General features: G+C 42.7%; 1 protein-coding gene across 1 annotated transcript in view; it reads right to left on the bottom strand.

Moving 5' to 3' along the window:
- Nucleotides 1–10,355: 10,355 nt before the first annotated feature.
- Nucleotides 10,356–18,262, bottom strand: part of LOC309544584 (lung adenoma susceptibility protein 2) — a 43,797-nt gene continuing 35,890 nt past the window's right edge. The window contains exon 8 of the mRNA XM_082243492.1: nucleotides 10,356–10,459. Within this exon, the coding sequence (XP_082099618.1) occupies nucleotides 10,363–10,459 (97 nt within the window). The 3' untranslated portion in view covers nucleotides 10,356–10,362. The remainder of the gene's footprint in view (nucleotides 10,460–18,262) is intronic.

Here is an 18,262-nt window from a genome sequence, read left to right as displayed (position 1 = left end):
AGCCTGTGTGACAGCTCTGTGTGTAAGAGATGATTTTACACACTGAGCTGTCACAGATCACACAGACTGCAGCCATCCCCACACATAGTACACCAAGCACCACTGTCCCTGTCCCATGAACATCTGTCACATTGTCCCCATGAACATCTGTACCAGTGCACAAAACATCTGTCACAGTGTACCCATGAACATCTGTACCAGTGCACAAAACATCTGTCACAGTGTACCCATGAACATCTGTACCAGTGCACAAAACCTCTGTCACGGTGTCCCCATGAACATCTGTACCAGTGCACAAAACATCTGTCACAGTGTACCCATGAACATCTGTACCAGTGCACAAAACATCTGTCACAGTGTACCCATGAACATCTGTACCAGTGCACAAAACATCTGTCACAGTGTCCCCATGAACATCTGCCACAGTGCCCCCATGTCGCCGGTTCACAAAACATCTCTCACAGTGTCCCCATGAGCATCTGTCACAGTTCACAAAACATCTGTCACAGTGTCCCCATGAACATCTGTACCAGTGCACAAAACATCTGTCACAGTGTCCCCATGAACATTGAGGTTTTTATCTTTTTTATTATTATATAAATACAGAATACATTTCATCTTAGTTTTTGCTGTCTCCTGTGCTGTGCCGCTGTAGTCCACATTGATAGGTAACTGGAGATTTTTTGCTGCAACTGATACCTATTCCTTTTTCTAGATTACTTGGACAAGGCCTGAATGTCTCCTTTTTTGTGCTACAATATGGAAACACTGACAATACCCATAGCAAGTAATTTGCCTGGATTACACTTAAAAAGTCAACACTGCGTGGCAATTTATAAGCCCCTGATATCTACAGACTGTTGTAAAAAAATCTGTGATTTTTACAAACTGTCCATATATTTACTGATGGTTGGCAACCCTGATTATTGCACAGATATAGAAGAAATTTACAAATGACACCAACAGTCAAGTGATACTACATATGCCTCTAGTGCAGTGTTTACCAAGCTTTTTCCAGTCATGGCATCCTTTAAAATTAGGTACAATTTCAAGGCACCCCATTCTAAAATGTAAAAAAATGAAGCTGATAGTTTTACATGGTGACACAGGCACATAGGACACCTAACATTAGAGGTGGTTTTATTTTTTCTTACTAAGCAAATACACTTTTGCCCAGTGGTTCTGACTGGTATTCCAGCATTCCTTCTCCCTTGTTTTCTCTTCCACACAGAGCTTATATAACTCCAGTGCCAGGGGGGTTGTTTGGTCAAACAAGGATGGGCACCATATAGCACCCGAAGTTGTAATGTTTTAGAATGAAAACCTGTAGCTTTGTGCAACAAAAGGCAGGCTTGATCCACCCACTGGCTTGTACACAATGTTATGTCAATTTGGAGCAATTTTTTTTCCCATAAACATTTTATTGAGAATCAGTAGTTACAGTGAACAGCAAAATGGCATTCAGAACAGAACATGAGCATGACAAGAAAATTAACAGGAAAAATGGCTATATACCCATTCCGTAGACAACCAGAGTACGATAAGTTGTGCAAAACAGGCATAATAAGAAATAAGTATCGGAATGTTATAAAAAATCACCTAGTTAAAGCCAGGCAGGACTAATGTGCCACTGCGGCACTAAGGGAGGGCGAGATTTAGCCATCTGAGCAATTTTTAGGCATTTTCCCAAGACACCCCTGAAGAATCCAGAAGGCACCCTGGTTGAAAAAGACTGCTCTAGTATTTAGACTATATTTATTTTGCATATATTTCAGCTTGAAAGTCCACTTGGGTTTCTGACATCGTATTTGTGTTACCCCTTCACCCTGGTCCTGCATTTAACCATTTCTGGGTACTGAAAAACTCCAACAATGATCTAAGATTGCAAGTACTCATATAAACAGTAGGCATTGGGGTTGATTTACTAAAACTGGAGAGTGCAAATATTGTGCAGTTATGCATAGAAACCAATCAGCTTCTAGGTTTTTTTGTTAACCGGAAGGATTTAAGACCGGAAGGATTTAAGACCGGAAGGATTTAAGACCGGAAGGATTTGCCCCCTTAAAGAGGAAGTAAACCCTCCTCTACAACTTGTACCTATAGGTAAGCCTATGATAAGGCTTACCTATAGGTACTGTAAATATCTCCTAAACATGTACCGTTTAGGAGATATTTACCTTACATGCCGCCAGTGACGTCACTGACGCATGCGCTCTGAAGGAACGGCCGATCATGCCATTCCTTCAGAGTCCCGTGCCGTGACTGTCGGCTCCTGTGCGCGGGAGTGACGTCACCGCGGCTCCGGCCAATCAGATGGCCGGATGCCGCGATCCCGGAAGACGGGCGACTGGACATATCGCCCGTCATAGAGGTGAGTGAGCGGCACGGCAGGGGCTCGTTCTAAGGCAAGTATTGCATAATGAGCTAGTATGCGATGCATACTAGCTCATTATGTCTTTCTCTTGCAGGGTGTAAAAAAAACAAAAAAAAAAAAAAACGGGTTTACAACCTCTTTAATGACCAGGCCCTATTTTGCAATTCGGCACTGCGTTATTTTAATGGACAATTGCGCGGTCGTGTGACGCTGTACCCAAATAAAATTGACGTCCTTTTTTTCCCCACAAACAGAGCTTTCTTTGGGTGGTATTTGATCACCTGTGCGATTTTTATTTTTTGCGCTATAAACAAAACAATTTTGAAAAAAAATATATATATATTTTTCACATTCTGCTATATGACATTCTCAAAAAAAAATTTAAAAATCTAATTTTTTTTAACATTTTAGGCCAATTTGTTTTCTGCTACATATTTTTGGTAAAAAAAAAAATCGCAATAAGCGTATTTTGATTGGTTTGCGCAAAAGTTATCGTGTCTACTAACTATGGGAAAGATTTATGTAATTTTTAATGTTTTTTTTTTTTTACTAGTAATGACGGCGATCTGCGATATTTTGCGGGACTGCGACATTGCGGCAGACAGATCGGACCCGACTGACATTTTTGACCATTTTGGGGGTACCAGTGACATTACTACAGTAATCAGTGCTATAAATATATGCACTGTTACTGTAATAATGACACTGGCAGGGAAGGGGTTAACAGTATACGTGATCAAGGGGTTAAATGTGACCCTAGGGGAGTGATTCTAACTGTATGGGGGTTGGACTTGTGAAATGATCATAGAGACATGCGATCCTATATAGCAGGATCACAGGAGCTCTGTGCTCATTTCAGGGAGAAGGACGGTCGGCTGTGTTGTGCTTGGACTGGCATTTTGCCTATGGAAGCAGCACCATCTTTGCTGTGCCATGTACTTACCCAACTACTCCAAAATGCTGTGCCAGATAAAAGGCTGCCTTATAAAGGTTCAGCACTCAGTCGATCTTCAAGATTTGTACCATCTGCTGGACATGTGATTCCAGTTTCTGAACCAATTGCTCCCTGAGCTTAGCTTAGATGGCCCACAATGGTGATACCCCCACATCCGCAACAACCCCAGAACCAGAGCCAGCATCCTAAACTCTTGGGACACCTTGATAGAGCAAAACAATCACCGTTCAGGTGGACTAATTCCTGAAATTTTGTATTTTCTGGTATTTGTTGAGATACTTGAGGTCCAGAATAGGCCAGACATCTCCGCTTGGCTTGGGTACCATGAAGAGGCCTGAAAAGAAGCCATGAGACCTCTCCTCTGCCAGCACAGGTACAATGTCCCTTGGGACAGTCTTTCAAGGGCCACAAAGAAAACTACTCTTTTTTGTTGATCCATAGACACTCATGAACACAAAGTGTGGAGGGGGTAAGCAGTGAAACAGTTTGTAGCCTCTGGACACCATACTGCTGACCCAGTTGTCTAAGATTCCTTAGTCCAGATGACCACAAAAGCCAATAGAAGTATCCACCACCCCTGTGAGTGTGGCGTCCCTTCACTGTTAGGATAACAGGAGGACTTTGGGGTCCAGTTCCACTTATGGAACTAGGACACAGGCTTCTGTTTAGAACCTGAGGTTGGCTGCTGGCAAAAAGATCTAATGGATTAGAAGGCGCCACTGCTTTCTGACCCATCATCTCTGTCTTTTTCTTTGGGAGTAAGAGTGTGTTTCTACCCACCATCCCCTTCTGAATGAAGGCATTCAAGGATGGTCTATAATAGCATATGTCCTCAAAGCCTCTCTATCTGTTTCTTGCGGAGAAGTCCCGCCAATCAACACTTAAGCCATAAAATCCAGCACTGACCGGTAGACATTACAGGCTGTTCTTGGTGCTGGACTGGCCGTAGGAGGGATTACTTTGACGCAGTTGCCCAGCTTAAACACGTATTGCAATATGTGTGAACTAAAAATCTGTTTTTCATTGCATAGTTTGCTGGAAAGGGTGTATAGCAGTGTGCAGAGGGTTCATCCAGAATTTGTAGTGTTAACATGTGGCCACACCCTTTAGTCCCTGATAGTTTAAATACATGTACAAGATATTGGGATTTGAGCACAGGTATATCTTGTTTCTGTTCTTGGTTTTAGGTAAAGCTGGATACAGTCCCTCTTGGCTGTAGGGACCAATCTAGATAAGGCCCACCTCTGCTCTATCAAGGGTGTAAGGAAGAGACAGGAGAAATGGACAAAGCTCATCATATAATCAGCATGATCCGCAGTACTCAACTTTTTTTGAGGCAAGGTTCATCCTCATCATCTTCAGTATTGTGTGTACAGCAGGGGAGTACCTATTTTAAGCAATGCTCCCATCTGCCACAGCAGAAGACAGAGGTACAGTGGGAGAAAAGAAGATTTAAACCAAATATTCCCTCCATTATAATGGGTAATGTTAGATCTTTGGCGAAAAAGGTAGATGAGCTAATGGGGTTAGTTCAGAGTCAACGTGAGTTTAGCATTATGTGTTTTTCTGAAACATGGCTGAACAGAGATATTCCCGTTACTATAAGTGGTTTCCAGATTGTTATTAATTTTGTAAACAATAGATGGTGTAACCCTGGTCACATAACTATAGGTTATAGGGCTTTGGCCTTATTACTTGCCTATGGAGATTCCACATACTATTGTTGTGGGGGTGTATATTCCATCTTCTGCCAACCCAACGTTGGCAAGTGATCCCATCTATGGTTTTATTGCAAAACTTCAAACCAAGCATCCCCATGCCCTTATCATAATCTCAGGTGATTTTAATATTGTCACCATGGAGAAAACCTTGACTAACTTCACAGTTTGTGAGCTGCCCAACTAGAGAGAATAGGACCCTGGATCTGCTGTATGCCAATGTGGAGAATGCATACAGCTCTTCTCCTCTTCCACCTTTTGGGCAGATCAGATCATAATTTGGTCTACCTCAAGCCTCGTTACGTGCCCATGGTTAAGAGACAACCTGTGACTATCAGATCAGTGAAGAGATGGTCTGAGGAGTCCTTTGAGTTATTGCAGGGCTGTTTTGAGGGAATGGATTGGAATGCACTCTGTGAGCCACATAGAAGGGACATTGATGGGCTTACTGAGTGCATAGCACATATTCATTTCTGTGTAGATTTTTTTGTTCCAACGGGAATGGTTATTCAAATAATAAACTGCAGGTAACTAGGGATATTAAGAATATTCTTAACTTTAAAAAGAGAGCTTGTAGAGTAGGTAATAGGAAGGAGTTAAAAATAATTCAGAGGGACCTAAAGATAATGAATAGAGTGGCTAAGAAAAAATATAGGAGAAAGCTAGTTAAAACTCCAGTAAAACAAAGGGAGAGAGGTCTGGAGTGGCATGAGAACCATTACAGGTCCTAAGTCGGTTGGTGGAGGGACTAGGGGTAATGTGGAGAGGGCAAATTTACTGAACAATTTTTTCAATAGGTTTGATTCAGAGGCCCTGGCTTTGATAGATTCAACACAAAGCTGTAGGAGAGCAGAGTTACGGAAAGTACCCTCCACTACTAGATGTCCTTATTCCCCTTCACTCCTCCTACTAGATGTCCTTATTCCTTATAGTGTTCCGATTCCCCCCTACTGGATACTTTTACCGGTTGTTCTTTATAACAACTCTACTTCTCCTTCACAGGAAAGTGCATCAATGTCTTTTACAGCTGATCAGGTGAGTAGACAGCTGAGGAGACTTAGGGCAGGAAACTTAGCAGGCCCTGATGGAGTTAGCCCATGTGCAGACCAGCTACAGAGTGTCCTTCAACGGGTCTTTAACCACTTGCTGACCAGCCGCCATAGTTAAACTGTGGCAGGTCGGCTGTTACATGAAACGACATACAGGTACGTCGCTTAGCGTAGCAGTTAGTGTAGGGGCGCGCGCATACACGCGCCAATTGGCTAGAGGGGGAGCCAATCAGCAGGTCTGGCAGCAGCGATGTCCGCCGGGCACTCACGATCGCTTCCCATGAAGACAGAACGCCAGTCTGCCAATGTAAACACGGCAGACCACTGTTCTGTCAGTGATAAACAGAGGGATCCTGTGTTCCTCCTATTTAGGAACACAGGTCTCAGCGGTCATCCAGTGAGCCCATCCCCCACACAGTTAGATAACAGCCCCATGGCACACATTTAACCCTTTGATCACCCCTGGTGTTAACCCCTTCCCTGTCAGTGTCATTATTACAGTAACAGTGCATATTTCTAGCACTGATTAATGTAGTAATGTCACTGGTCCCCCCAAAAGTGTCAGTTAGGGGTCCGATCTGTCCGCCACAATGTCGCAGTCCTGCTAAAAATCGCTGATCGCCACCATTACTAGTAAAAACAAATAAAAATGACAAATCTTTCCCCTAGTTTGTAGACGCGATAACCTTTGCGCAAACCAATCAAAATACACTTATTGGGATATTTTTTTTACCAAAAAAATGTAGTAGAATACATATTGGCCTAAAATGATGAAAAAAACATTGTTTTTTTCTATTTATTTTTAATATTGGGAATGTTTTATAGCAGAAAGAAAAAGATAAAAAAAAATAAATGAAAATAAAATAAATTGCAGCGGTGATCCTATACCAAAAGAAAGCTATTTGAGGGGGGGGGGGGGACGACATTAATTTCATTTGGGTATAGCCTCGCACGACCGCGCAATCAGTTATAGTAACTCGGTGCCATATCGCAAAAACGGGCGTGGTCATTAGGGGGGGTAAAACCTTCTGGTCCTTAAGTGGTTAACCTGAGTCTACAAAATGTTCCTGTGTTTTGGAAGACGTCCTGTCTTGTCCCTGTGCTCAAGATACCATGTCCTTGTGGCTCCAAGGATTATAGACCAGTGGCTTTGACCTCCTACATTATGAAGACCTTGGTGAGACTTGTTTTACATCAAGTACGACCCATGGTTAATAATTGTTTAGATCCTTTGCTGTCTGTATACCAGCCAAGACTGGGGTTGAGGATCATTTGCATGCACACCTGAATAAGGCAGCAAGCACTGTGTGAGTCATGTTTTCTGACTTCTCCAGTGCTCTTAATACTATCAGGTTAGATCTCTTGGGCGAGAAGCTAGCAGCAATACAGGTTGAGGTTTCCTTTGGGTCAGGGATTGTAGACTGACAGGAAGACCGCATATGTGCGTTCGCAAGACTGTGTGTCGGATAGGATGATCAGCAGTATTGGGGTTCCACAGGGGACAGTTCTCTCTTCCTTTCTTTTTACTGTCTATACCACGGATTTCAGCTACCAGAATCTTGCCACCTTCAGAAGTTTTCTGATGACTCTAAAGTAGTGGGATGTATCAAGGATGGGAAAGAGACTGAGTATAGGACTGTGGTGGAGAACTTTGTCACATGGTGTGAGGATAACCATCTGAATCATCATTATCTAAATGTGACAAAGACAAAGGAGCTGGTTGTGGATTTCAGAAAGAGGAAGCCACCAGTGACTCTAATCTCCATCCGAGGTGTAGTAGGTGGAGATAGTAGAGAGTTACAAGTATCTGAGGGTGGACATAGATAATAAGCTAGACTGGAGCAGGAACACTGAGGTGCTCTATAGGAAGGGCCAGATCTGCCTCTACTTTTTGGAGGAGACTGATGTCCTTTAACATCTTCCAGATGATACTGAAGGTGTTTTATGAGTCTGGTGGCCAGCGGCTCTCCTGTATGCAGTGGCATGCTGGGGAAGCAGACTTAAGCTGGATACACACTATACAACTTTTGTTGTTAGATTTCCTTTAGATTTACCTTCAACTATGTAGTATAAGGGCCTGCCTGATTGCATACAAAGTGTTTAGATTTGACCTCATATTATATGGTTTTGGTAAATCTAAAGGAAAAAATCTAAAGACAACTGTATAGTGTGTATGGCCCATTAGGGTGTCCAACACCAACAGACTCCACAAACTGATTCGCAAAGGCCAGTGATGATGTTGGATTGGAATTGGAGTCTTTAACAACAGTGTTGGAGAGGCGAATGTTGTTCAAGGTACGTTCAATCTTGGACAACTCGTCCCACCAATGCCTCGTACACACGCACCGATTGTTGGCCGACCGATCGGCCGTCTTTTGTCCAGTGTTGTTGTGTTGGTTGAAATGTGCTCTAGACTGCACACAAATTTTATCGGCCAACAAAAACCAACTTCAGAAGTTATGTCATGTTCTGGTTTACTTTCCGTGTGTTTTTTCTTCTCTGAGCATGCCCAGTCTTGCTCATCAGATTTTTGTCTGCCGAAATCTGTACTGACTGATGAAAAATCAGCCGTTCTGTTGACGGCCAACAAAAATTTTATAGCATGCACACCAGATTTTGTTCGACCGAAAAGTCGCAGTTGGTTGTCGGAAGCATCATACTAACAAGCCGATAATCGGCCGATCGGACTGTGGCCGAAAATTCACGGCCAACAATTGGTGCGTGTGTACGAGGCACTACTCCACAATACGCTGATCAGTCGGTGGAGTACTATCAGTGACAAATTGTTACAACCTCGATGCCCCACAGAGCGACACAGGAAATCATTTTTGCCTGTGGCCATCAAGTTATGAAAGTCTTCCCTCTGAGGACTTGAGGTGAAGCTTGAATTCTGGTTTAGGATTTTATGTTTTATAGTATGTTGGTAATTATTATTTGGGGTAATGTTAGAGAAAGCGGTGAGTTATTTGTGTTTGGTAGTTTGATTTTCTGTTATTTTAATTGTATGGATTGTTTTATTTGTAGTGTAGTTTTAATTTTGTTTTATTTGGGGTTAATGACTGTTATTGGTAATTTGTTGTGTATTTGTTTCTTGTTCTGCTTATTGTTGTGCCCTTGTGTTGTCTTTGTTGAGTGTGGCTGTGTCGCAACAATTTCCCTTTGGGATTAATAAAGTAGTGTGTAAAAAAGATCTTAGGAGCCAGGAAAGCACATCCATCACCTTCAGACACAAGCACAAAACCGAGACTTCGTGAAGCTGGAAGGGGTTATGCCTGGGTGGGGATTGCTGCACGTAGTCATGAATATTACCTCCTGTGATTTACATTTAAGAAGATTCAGTTTAGTGTATTTTTCCTGAAAAATATGGCTTTGATAATTATTATGCAATTTACAAAAATTGCTTTTTATTCCACAGGGCCTCTGCCTTCAATAAAAACATACTTGGCGGGTTCAAGCAATTTTAATTTTCCACCAAAAAAATTACAGATTTTAACCAGTGCAAAAAATTGCACTGAACGTTAGAAATTAGGGGATCCATAAACTGAACAAAATAAATAACTTTAATATGGCACGTGCAATATTTTAAAATACTGTATACACACTTTGCAAAGAACAACTTTTTCTGCATGAAGTGTTAAAATATGTAAAGATTTATACATACAAAATATATACCAATGTTAAAACATCTGATGAGGAAATGTTAGGTTGCAATAAATATTTAAAAAAAAAAAAAAACACGCTGGAGAGATTAAAGTGGTTGTAAGCCCACCTTAACTTGTACCTATAGGTGAGCCTTTAATAAGGCCTACCATACAGTACTGTAAATATCTCTTAAACTTGCACCGTTTAGGAGATATTTACATTTCATGCAGCTGACGACATCATTGGTGCAACAGCCATTTTTTTCAGAGCCCAGTGCCATGACCAGCAGCTCCTGCATGCATGCGCGGGAGTGACGTCACGCGGCTCCGGCCAGTAATACAGCCAGAGTCCGCAAACCCAGAAGGAAGATGGGCAAAGATGGATGCGGAGAATAGAGGGCTAAACAGATACACTGCAGCCAGTGTACAGTACAGACATACATCAAACTGGGGGCAGCAGCGAGTAGCTCTAGGGTCAGATAACATGAAGCCGGTTTATTACAGTCTAGTCGGTTCACTTCAGCCAATGCAGTTACATGCTGTGAGGAAAAAGCTGAATACCCAACATTGGATGTCTGCCAGGGTTTCTGTATGGAGCATTTACTATTCACTCATAGTAAATCAGCTAATTCTCGAACTTTATTTCTTCATTCTTTTCTTGGTCCTGTTTTGTAGTGCCGTCTCCTACCAGCTCTTTCAGTCTTGCCAAATGCTGCAAAGCTCTGCAACAAAAACAAATACAAGGTTATGCAAAATAATTAGGGCTCTTTCACACACTGTGTCCGTCAAACGGACTCCGCTTTTCTCAGCAGGAGATCGATCCGCCGATCCCCCACTGAGCAGAAGGATGACAGCTGCGTCTCTGCGCTGTGTGCGGAGACACAGCTGTCAGTTCCCCATGCATCTCTATGGGGTAAATCTTATGGGAACGGACCGTCGGTCCATTCTCATCCGATCCCATCCCATCCGCTGGACGGATGGAAAATAGGGTTTCCATCCGTCCAGATTTGACGGATCGGAAGTCAGCGGACATGTCTCCGCTGCCATCCGATGCCCCATAGGAATGCATGGGGGGACCGTTCAGATCCGCCAAAAAAACCAAACAGGCGGATCTGAACGGTCCGCCTGTGTGAAAGGGGCCTTAGTAGCAAGAAAATGTAATCATAGACAACAAATTAAGAGCTCTTAACAAAACCATTAAAGGCTGAACTGCTGTGAACAAAGCAAACACAGCGGTATCCATTTGCAACAGCAGTTTACACGGAAAGGTGACCCCATACCAATAAAATTACCTTAAAAGAGACCATTCATTTCAACTAAAATCTTCCATAAGATTATACATACATCTAATGTATTTAAAGTGGTAGTAAAGTCATTTTAGCCATTTTTACATAAAAAGGTAAACTTCTAAAAAAAAAAAAAAAAAAAAAACACAACTTACCTGTAAGTAAAATGAATATCTCCTAAATGTGCACAGTTCAGGAGATACTCCACAGAGTAGCAACCGATAAGGTCAACAGTGCATGCACCCTGAAGGACCAGCATACCATGCTGTTCCTTCAGAGGTCTGTGCCAAACCATGACTCCTATGCGCATGTGCAGAAGTGACGTCATTACAGCTCGGCCAGTCAGGCAAGTCCACAAACATGGAACTAAGACGGGGTGAACATGGAAGCCATGTCAGCAGTGAAGGACCGCTGGAGGGCTTCGTTTTAAAGGTAAGTCTCTCATAATGTACTAGTATGCAATGCATATTAGCACATTATGCCTTTGCCTTGTGGGTGGAAACTTGCAGGGTGAAATTTGTATTCTATTTAATTATTTTACAAAGTTTACTGCTTTAATGCATATTTACATATAAAGGTCTCTCCTGCTCTAAATGTCAGCAGGCGGTTGGGACCCTTCTTTCATGTTGTATGGGAATGTCCGAGAATTCAGGAGTACTGGAGGGAGGTGGTAGATGAGTGCGGTATCAGCCCTACAGGTGCCCCTGGACCCTAGGATACTTCTTCTGGGCTAGGGTGGATTGGTAACGCGGGCTAAGTACTTGGAACTGTTGTTGTTTTATTTGTATTTTTATGCCAGGAAAGCTCTTTTGCGGAGCTGGAGAGGGTCTGCTCCCCCCACGGTCGCCCAGTGGCGTGAGTTGGTGGACTCAGCTCTTCCGTTATATAAACTGACCTATATGGGACATCCATGCCCCCAAAAGTTTGGGAAGATATGGGATCCGTGGCTTGGGGCCAGGTCTCTGCAGATTTAGATTTCCGGGGCTTACCTTGGTGGTGAGGATGTTGATCTCCTAATTCATGTGTTCTGGGCAATGTGCTATTATGGACTTCCCTGGGGGAATAGGGGGGGCACTGTTGTTTCACCCCTTGCCCTGGCCCTCCCCGGGTTTGGGACTTGGCTACTACTTGGTTTTGTTCACGTTTGACACTTTTATATGCATAGGCTCACAGGAAATGGGCAGAATGCCCTGAAGAGGATCACCGACGCAGGACTGAGGAGGTAGCCGGCAAAACACGCTGGAGAGTGCAAGTGAAGATTGGCTATACACACACAAAAGAAAAAAAAATGTATACACACACACACACAATTATATATACACACACACACACAAAAAAAAAAAAAAAATTATATATATATATATATATATACATATATACACACACACACACTATATTGTCAAAAGTATTGGGACGCCTGCCTTTACACACACATGAACTTTAATGGCATCCCAGTCTTCGTCCATAGGGTTCTCTATTGGGTTGGTCCATCCTTAGCTATAATAGATTCTCTTCTGGGAAGACTGTCCACAAGGTTTAGGACTGTGTCTATGAGTAAGCTCCAGTGGGCTGAGTGAAACGTGTTGGGGGCATGGGCTGGCAGGGGTCCAGGCAGAGACTGCCACTTGTATACACACAGCAGGTCTTGTTCTGATGTGCAGCGGGGATCTTCTGCTCTTATTCGTCAAGGTTTATTAGTGAGTCAGGCCAGTCAAGTTTCTCCACCCCAAACTCGTTTATCCATGTATTTATGTACCTTGCTTTGTGCACTGGTCCAAATCTCTATACAGACCAAGGATCTAAACCCACCACAATTATACAGACTGAAGATCTAATTCCCAATATACAGACAGCTAACCCTGTTATTCAGACTGTGGATCAAGCCCTATAAACCACACAGTAAGTCAAACAGCCCCAATATCTGTATGTGACTGGGTTAAACATTTAACATCTTTATCCGAGGTCATTTCAATTAGGTACACAATATATTTTGTAAGATTATATGTATCTACGCATGTACAGTCCTTTTTTTTCATACACATGGCAGTGCTTTTGCCATAATTGGATTTAGCAATCAATTGCATTTATGTTCCGTCTTCCACCAGTTATACAGCAAACTGGATTCCAATCTTTATGCTAAACGTTATCCGGAGAAAAATAAACTCCTATTTACCCTAGATATACATTTTAAATCAAAGAGGCCGTATGCAAAAGGTTTCTCGACCTGTGGATCGTAATACTACTAGAGGTATTGGCCTCACCCCATAATTTATCAATTATTTTTATTCTGATCGTTTTATAGTTCTATTACAGGAAAAAATTCCGCTAAATTACTCCACCCACAATCAACAAGAAATACATCCTCTTAGCAAGTTCTTATCATTTATTTAAAACGCAGGTATTTTTATGACCTTATTGCCGGTATTATCGACACAGCATTTTTGATAGAACAGTCACTAAATAAACTTCCAAAGAATCACTCCACCTATCATCCTCATTAGATAGGATGCATTATCTGTTACAGTTCTAAACATTTCCACAAAATTCATATCACATACTTCAACTTCACCTAAAATGATCTTACTGAGATCACCTGGTTCCCAGCTATGTCTGCCTCCTTGTTCAGGACTGATCCAATCATGCAGCATTTCTATTTTTGCAGCATGTAGAGCAGGCATGTCCAACCTGCGGCCCAGAACCGCGGGCGATGCGGCCCACTGCCCCCTGACAATTTTTTTTTCCTGGGGAGGAAGGAAGTCAGGTCGGGGGCATGGCCACAGCAGCTTCCAACTAACGGTAGGCAGAGGCTGCCTCAGAGGGGAGGGGAGCATGTGCAGTGTTTCTGACTCCTACCACCATGAGCACTTCAAATCACTGAAGTGGTCATGGTGGTTTGAGTGTTCCTTTATTATCTCTCAGAAGAAGTAAACCTCTGTATACTGATTCCATTTCATTTGATCATCCTTTAGTTGTGTTAAATTAGTGCGGGGGGGCGCGGCGGCGCAGGAAGGGCGCGGCAGCATTTTATTACTTTATATGCGGCCCGAGAAAATTTCTTTACACTCAATGTGGCCCAGAGAAGTCAAAAAGGTTGGACACCCATGATGTAGATGATTGGTAATAACATGTGATACATAATTCACCAGCAGTCCATAACCATTCAGAGAGAGCTGTAATGTTGCCCCCTCTGTCATGTGACAGTATTTAGGTCAAGCAGACTGCGCACAGATTGCAAAGCAGCAGGTCTTAAATAAAAAATAGGTGCACTATTCCTTTAAAATAGAAGTAAACCCAACATTACTGCAATAGTAAATGCATATTATAAAATAAGGTGACTCTCGCGGATTGCGACTGAAGCTGTTAAAAAATCCTTCCCAGGTGCTGCTAATACTGAACTGATTACCCAAACAGTGTAAATAAATTTAAATTAAATAAAAAAAATTAGTACTGCGCTCCTAGGAGACCCAGGCGTGAGGCCACCGCAGGACTCCACATAAAAGGGACACCCCAGGACAAGGTAACGTTCATTAAACCCCCCCCCCAGGCATCAGACACCAACTATAACGCCCCCAGTGGGAGCAGGGAGGTCAGGGCCTGTCCTGATAGGCCTGGGGGATCTTTCAGAGAAACACAGCCCTGTTATCCTCAGGAGTGGGCCGCTGCAACTTAGGGCGTTCCAGGTCGATGCCTCCCGGCATGGCATCCGCTCGCAGGCTTGTCCCCCTTCACCGGGGTTCCGTTGTGGCGAGGCCTGGGCAGACCACAACCTGCTCACGCTTGTTGGCCAGGCTGGGAGAAGGATCTAGATTATCCAGTGCAAAACCTCAGCCCGGCTGTCGCTTGTAGTTCACCAGGAGGATACCCCTGACACTAGCTAGCGATAGTGAGTAAAGATAAATAAACAAACATTCTTAAAAATAAAAACTGAGACCGGAGTCCCAGCGGGAAACCTAGGTCCTACTTCTTAACTAGTCAGCAAGAAACTGATTTGAGAGCACAGTGTGTCTGGGGTTATGTCTTGAGGGACAGCCCCTATAGGTGTGTCGAGTGAAAAGTTTTCACTGCCTAGTCTACTCCTGTAGATGGCGCATAACCCAATAGTGAAGAAGCATATGAGCTGCGTCTGTCAAAGGGACGATAGAGAAAGAAAGGACTCCAGTGTTTTAGTGAATGACTTTAAAAAAGTGCATAATGTGCTAGACAAATTCTGTAGGATATTTTTAAACTTGGATAAAGTGCATATAATCAAATCTGTGCAAATGTACAATCATAAAATCTAATTTATATTCTAAATAAATATTCAACAAATATACATAAAGTGCAAACAATTGTGCTAAGTGTCCAAACAATTTTTAAATTTAGAGTGACTCTTCAAAGTGTATTTCCTTTATATCATATATGAAGATCCTCTACCAGAATTCAAGTGATCAGAGATTCTCTTCAGTGGCGACACCTATATGTGTACTAACTGCTCACCTGCCTCCAACTAAAATCAGCAATGCCTGTAGGTATTAGGAGTTGGATGGCTTGTAATCCTCCTGTGTGTGCTCGTTCTTTCCACAGAGTATAGTAGAGAAATGGGGAACTTTTCAGCTTTCGACTTTAAACGGTTCTAATGGCGGTCTCAGTTTACAGTGGTTTATACATCACATATCCTTTCCCTTGCCTCAATGCTGCAAGGGGTGACAACATTGGGCGATATCAGGTACCCTAAATCTTGTGAGATCACACTGCAGCACAGTGCTGTAGAATCTTATGAGATTTGTGCTATTCGCCATTCTCCAAGATATTGACTGAAGGATGCGGACATAGTTCTATAGTGGAGATGGGGACTTCCCAACAGACCATATAATTCATCAGCTGTCTCACAGAAGTTTCTCAGCGCTCCAACGTCCAAAGGTTCACATCCACATTTTTTAGCCTTTGTAATGTGAAACTGGCTGAAGACAGAAAAGGCCCAGGAATCTTCCAGGAACACCATCACCGCTCAGTGAGCATCATCCTCTAAGGAGTTAATGTTCTCCGCTCGTGGTTACGTCACTGTGTGAACGTCAGGCATCTCACGTCAGAGGCTACACCGCTGGAAGGCGGTTATCTGTCATCTCCATCTTACAAAATTCAATCCCATGTGAGTGACATTACGGTCCATCCCATCACTGCAACCTGGATTCATAAGGCGGAAGCTGACCCAACAAGTGTGAAGGCTACACAGGAGAAGTTCTGGTCCTTAAAGATCCTGGGCAATGTGCATTAATCTTGAAGGTCTTAATTTATCTGCAATCTGGTGAGTGGGGAACCTTGAGGGGCACCTTGTCACTTTGCAAGCACCTGAATTATTTTTGGCACCTTGGCACCTTAATTGGATCACCATAAGGACTTTTTGTTTGAAGCACTGAACATTCTTTTGGAGTATATCTAACCACTTATCTGTATACATGCACTTTATAATTTATTGGATATTGCATATATTTTTTAGCACTTAGCACTTTGTGTATATGATCTTTACTATGCACTTTAAAAATTATTTAATATTGTTTATATATCACAGCACTTATCACTTTATTGAAGCTAGTGCTGCATAAATTCGTTTTTATCACATTTTCCTAAGAATTTTCTTAGAGTCTGCAGCAGCTGCTCATTACCTTACTCATATTAATTATTTTCACGTTGTGTAGCGCGGGTTTAATTTTGTTTTTTCAGCTCTGCAATCAGCCAGTTTCAAATTTCTAAAGGCTAAACAGTGTTGATGTAAACCTTTGAACGCTGGAGCGCTGAGAAACTCCTGTGAGACAGCTGATGAATATATGGTCTGTTGGGAAGTCCCCATCTCCACTATAGAACTATGTCAGCATCCTTCAGTCAATATCTTGGAGAATGGTGAATAGCACAAATCTCATAAGAATATTCTACAGCACTGTGCTGCAGTGTGATCTCACAAGATTTAGGGTACCTGACATTCCCTGAGATATCGTCTGATGTTGATGTCACCCCTTGCAGCATTGAGGCAAGGGAAAGGATATGTGATGGACAAACCACTGTAAACTGAGACCGCCATTAGAACCGTTTAAAGTCGAAAGCTGTAAAGGTGAAAAAGTTCCCCATTTCTCTACTATACTCTGTGGAAAGAAAAACGGAGCACACACAGGAGGATTACAAGCCATCCAACTCCTAATACCTACAGGCATTGCTGATTTTAGTTGGAGGTGAGCAGTTAGTACACATATAGGTGTCACCACTGAAGAGCATCTCTGATCACTTTCATTTCTTTTGGAGGATCTTAATATATGATATAAAGGACTTCACTACTAAAGGAAATACACTTTGAAGAGTCACTCTAAATTTGAAATGGTCTAGACACTTCGCACAATTGTTTGCACTTTATATTCTAAATAAATATTCAACAAATATATATAAATTATATTTTACAATTGTACCTTTGCACAGATTTGAATAACGGAATTTTTGTAAAATCTTACCTGTAAAATTCCTTTCTCTGAGTCCTCCGACAGTCGCCGCCTCTTCATATTCGTCACATATGGGGTATTAGACTTTGCTCCGAAGGAGTAGCTAGGCAACAGAATATGTTAACAATAAAGCTTTAACATATCCCACCCTCAAGGGGTGGTCCCCTCAGTCAATACCCTCCTACTTCCTGCAACCATATCTCAGTTTTAGTGGAATAGCAGTAGAGTATACATACAAACCCCAAAAGAGGGGCGGGGGCGGCGACTGTCGGAGGACTCAGAGAAAGGAATTTTACAGGTAAGATTTTACAAAAATTCCGTTTTCTCTTACGTCCTCCGACAGTCGCCGCCTCTTCATATTCGTCACATATGGGGACGTCCCAAAGCAGTGCAAACATGAGGGGTGGGAAACGCATCCGCGCCGAAAGGCAACGCAGTCTCCACATCAAAGAAAGGAACCTTACCAAAGGAAGGAACTAGCTGGGCAACAGCAAAAATAAGTGCTCAACAGGAGCAACAACCCAGGAAAAGACAAAAAACCAGGGGATACAAAACTTATCCCAACAGCCAGGAGTCCCCAACAAGGGACCCTAGGGAACAGCCGCACTAAGAACCTTGCGGCCAAAGGAAGCATCCGCCGATGCCTGAACATCTACTTTGTAGAATTTTGTGAAAGTGTGCACGGTCGACCAAGTCGCCGCCTTACACACCTGGGCTACAGAAGCCCCATGACGACAGGCCCAAGACGTACTCAGAGATCTAGTAGAGTGCGCCT

This window comes from Pelophylax lessonae (genome assembly GCF_965119305.1).
Source record: "Pelophylax lessonae genome assembly, chromosome: 1".
Lineage (NCBI taxonomy): Eukaryota > Metazoa > Chordata > Amphibia > Anura > Ranidae > Pelophylax > Pelophylax lessonae.
The sequence above is the reverse complement of the archived record's forward strand: the minus strand, read 5'-3'. Positions and strand labels throughout refer to the sequence as shown.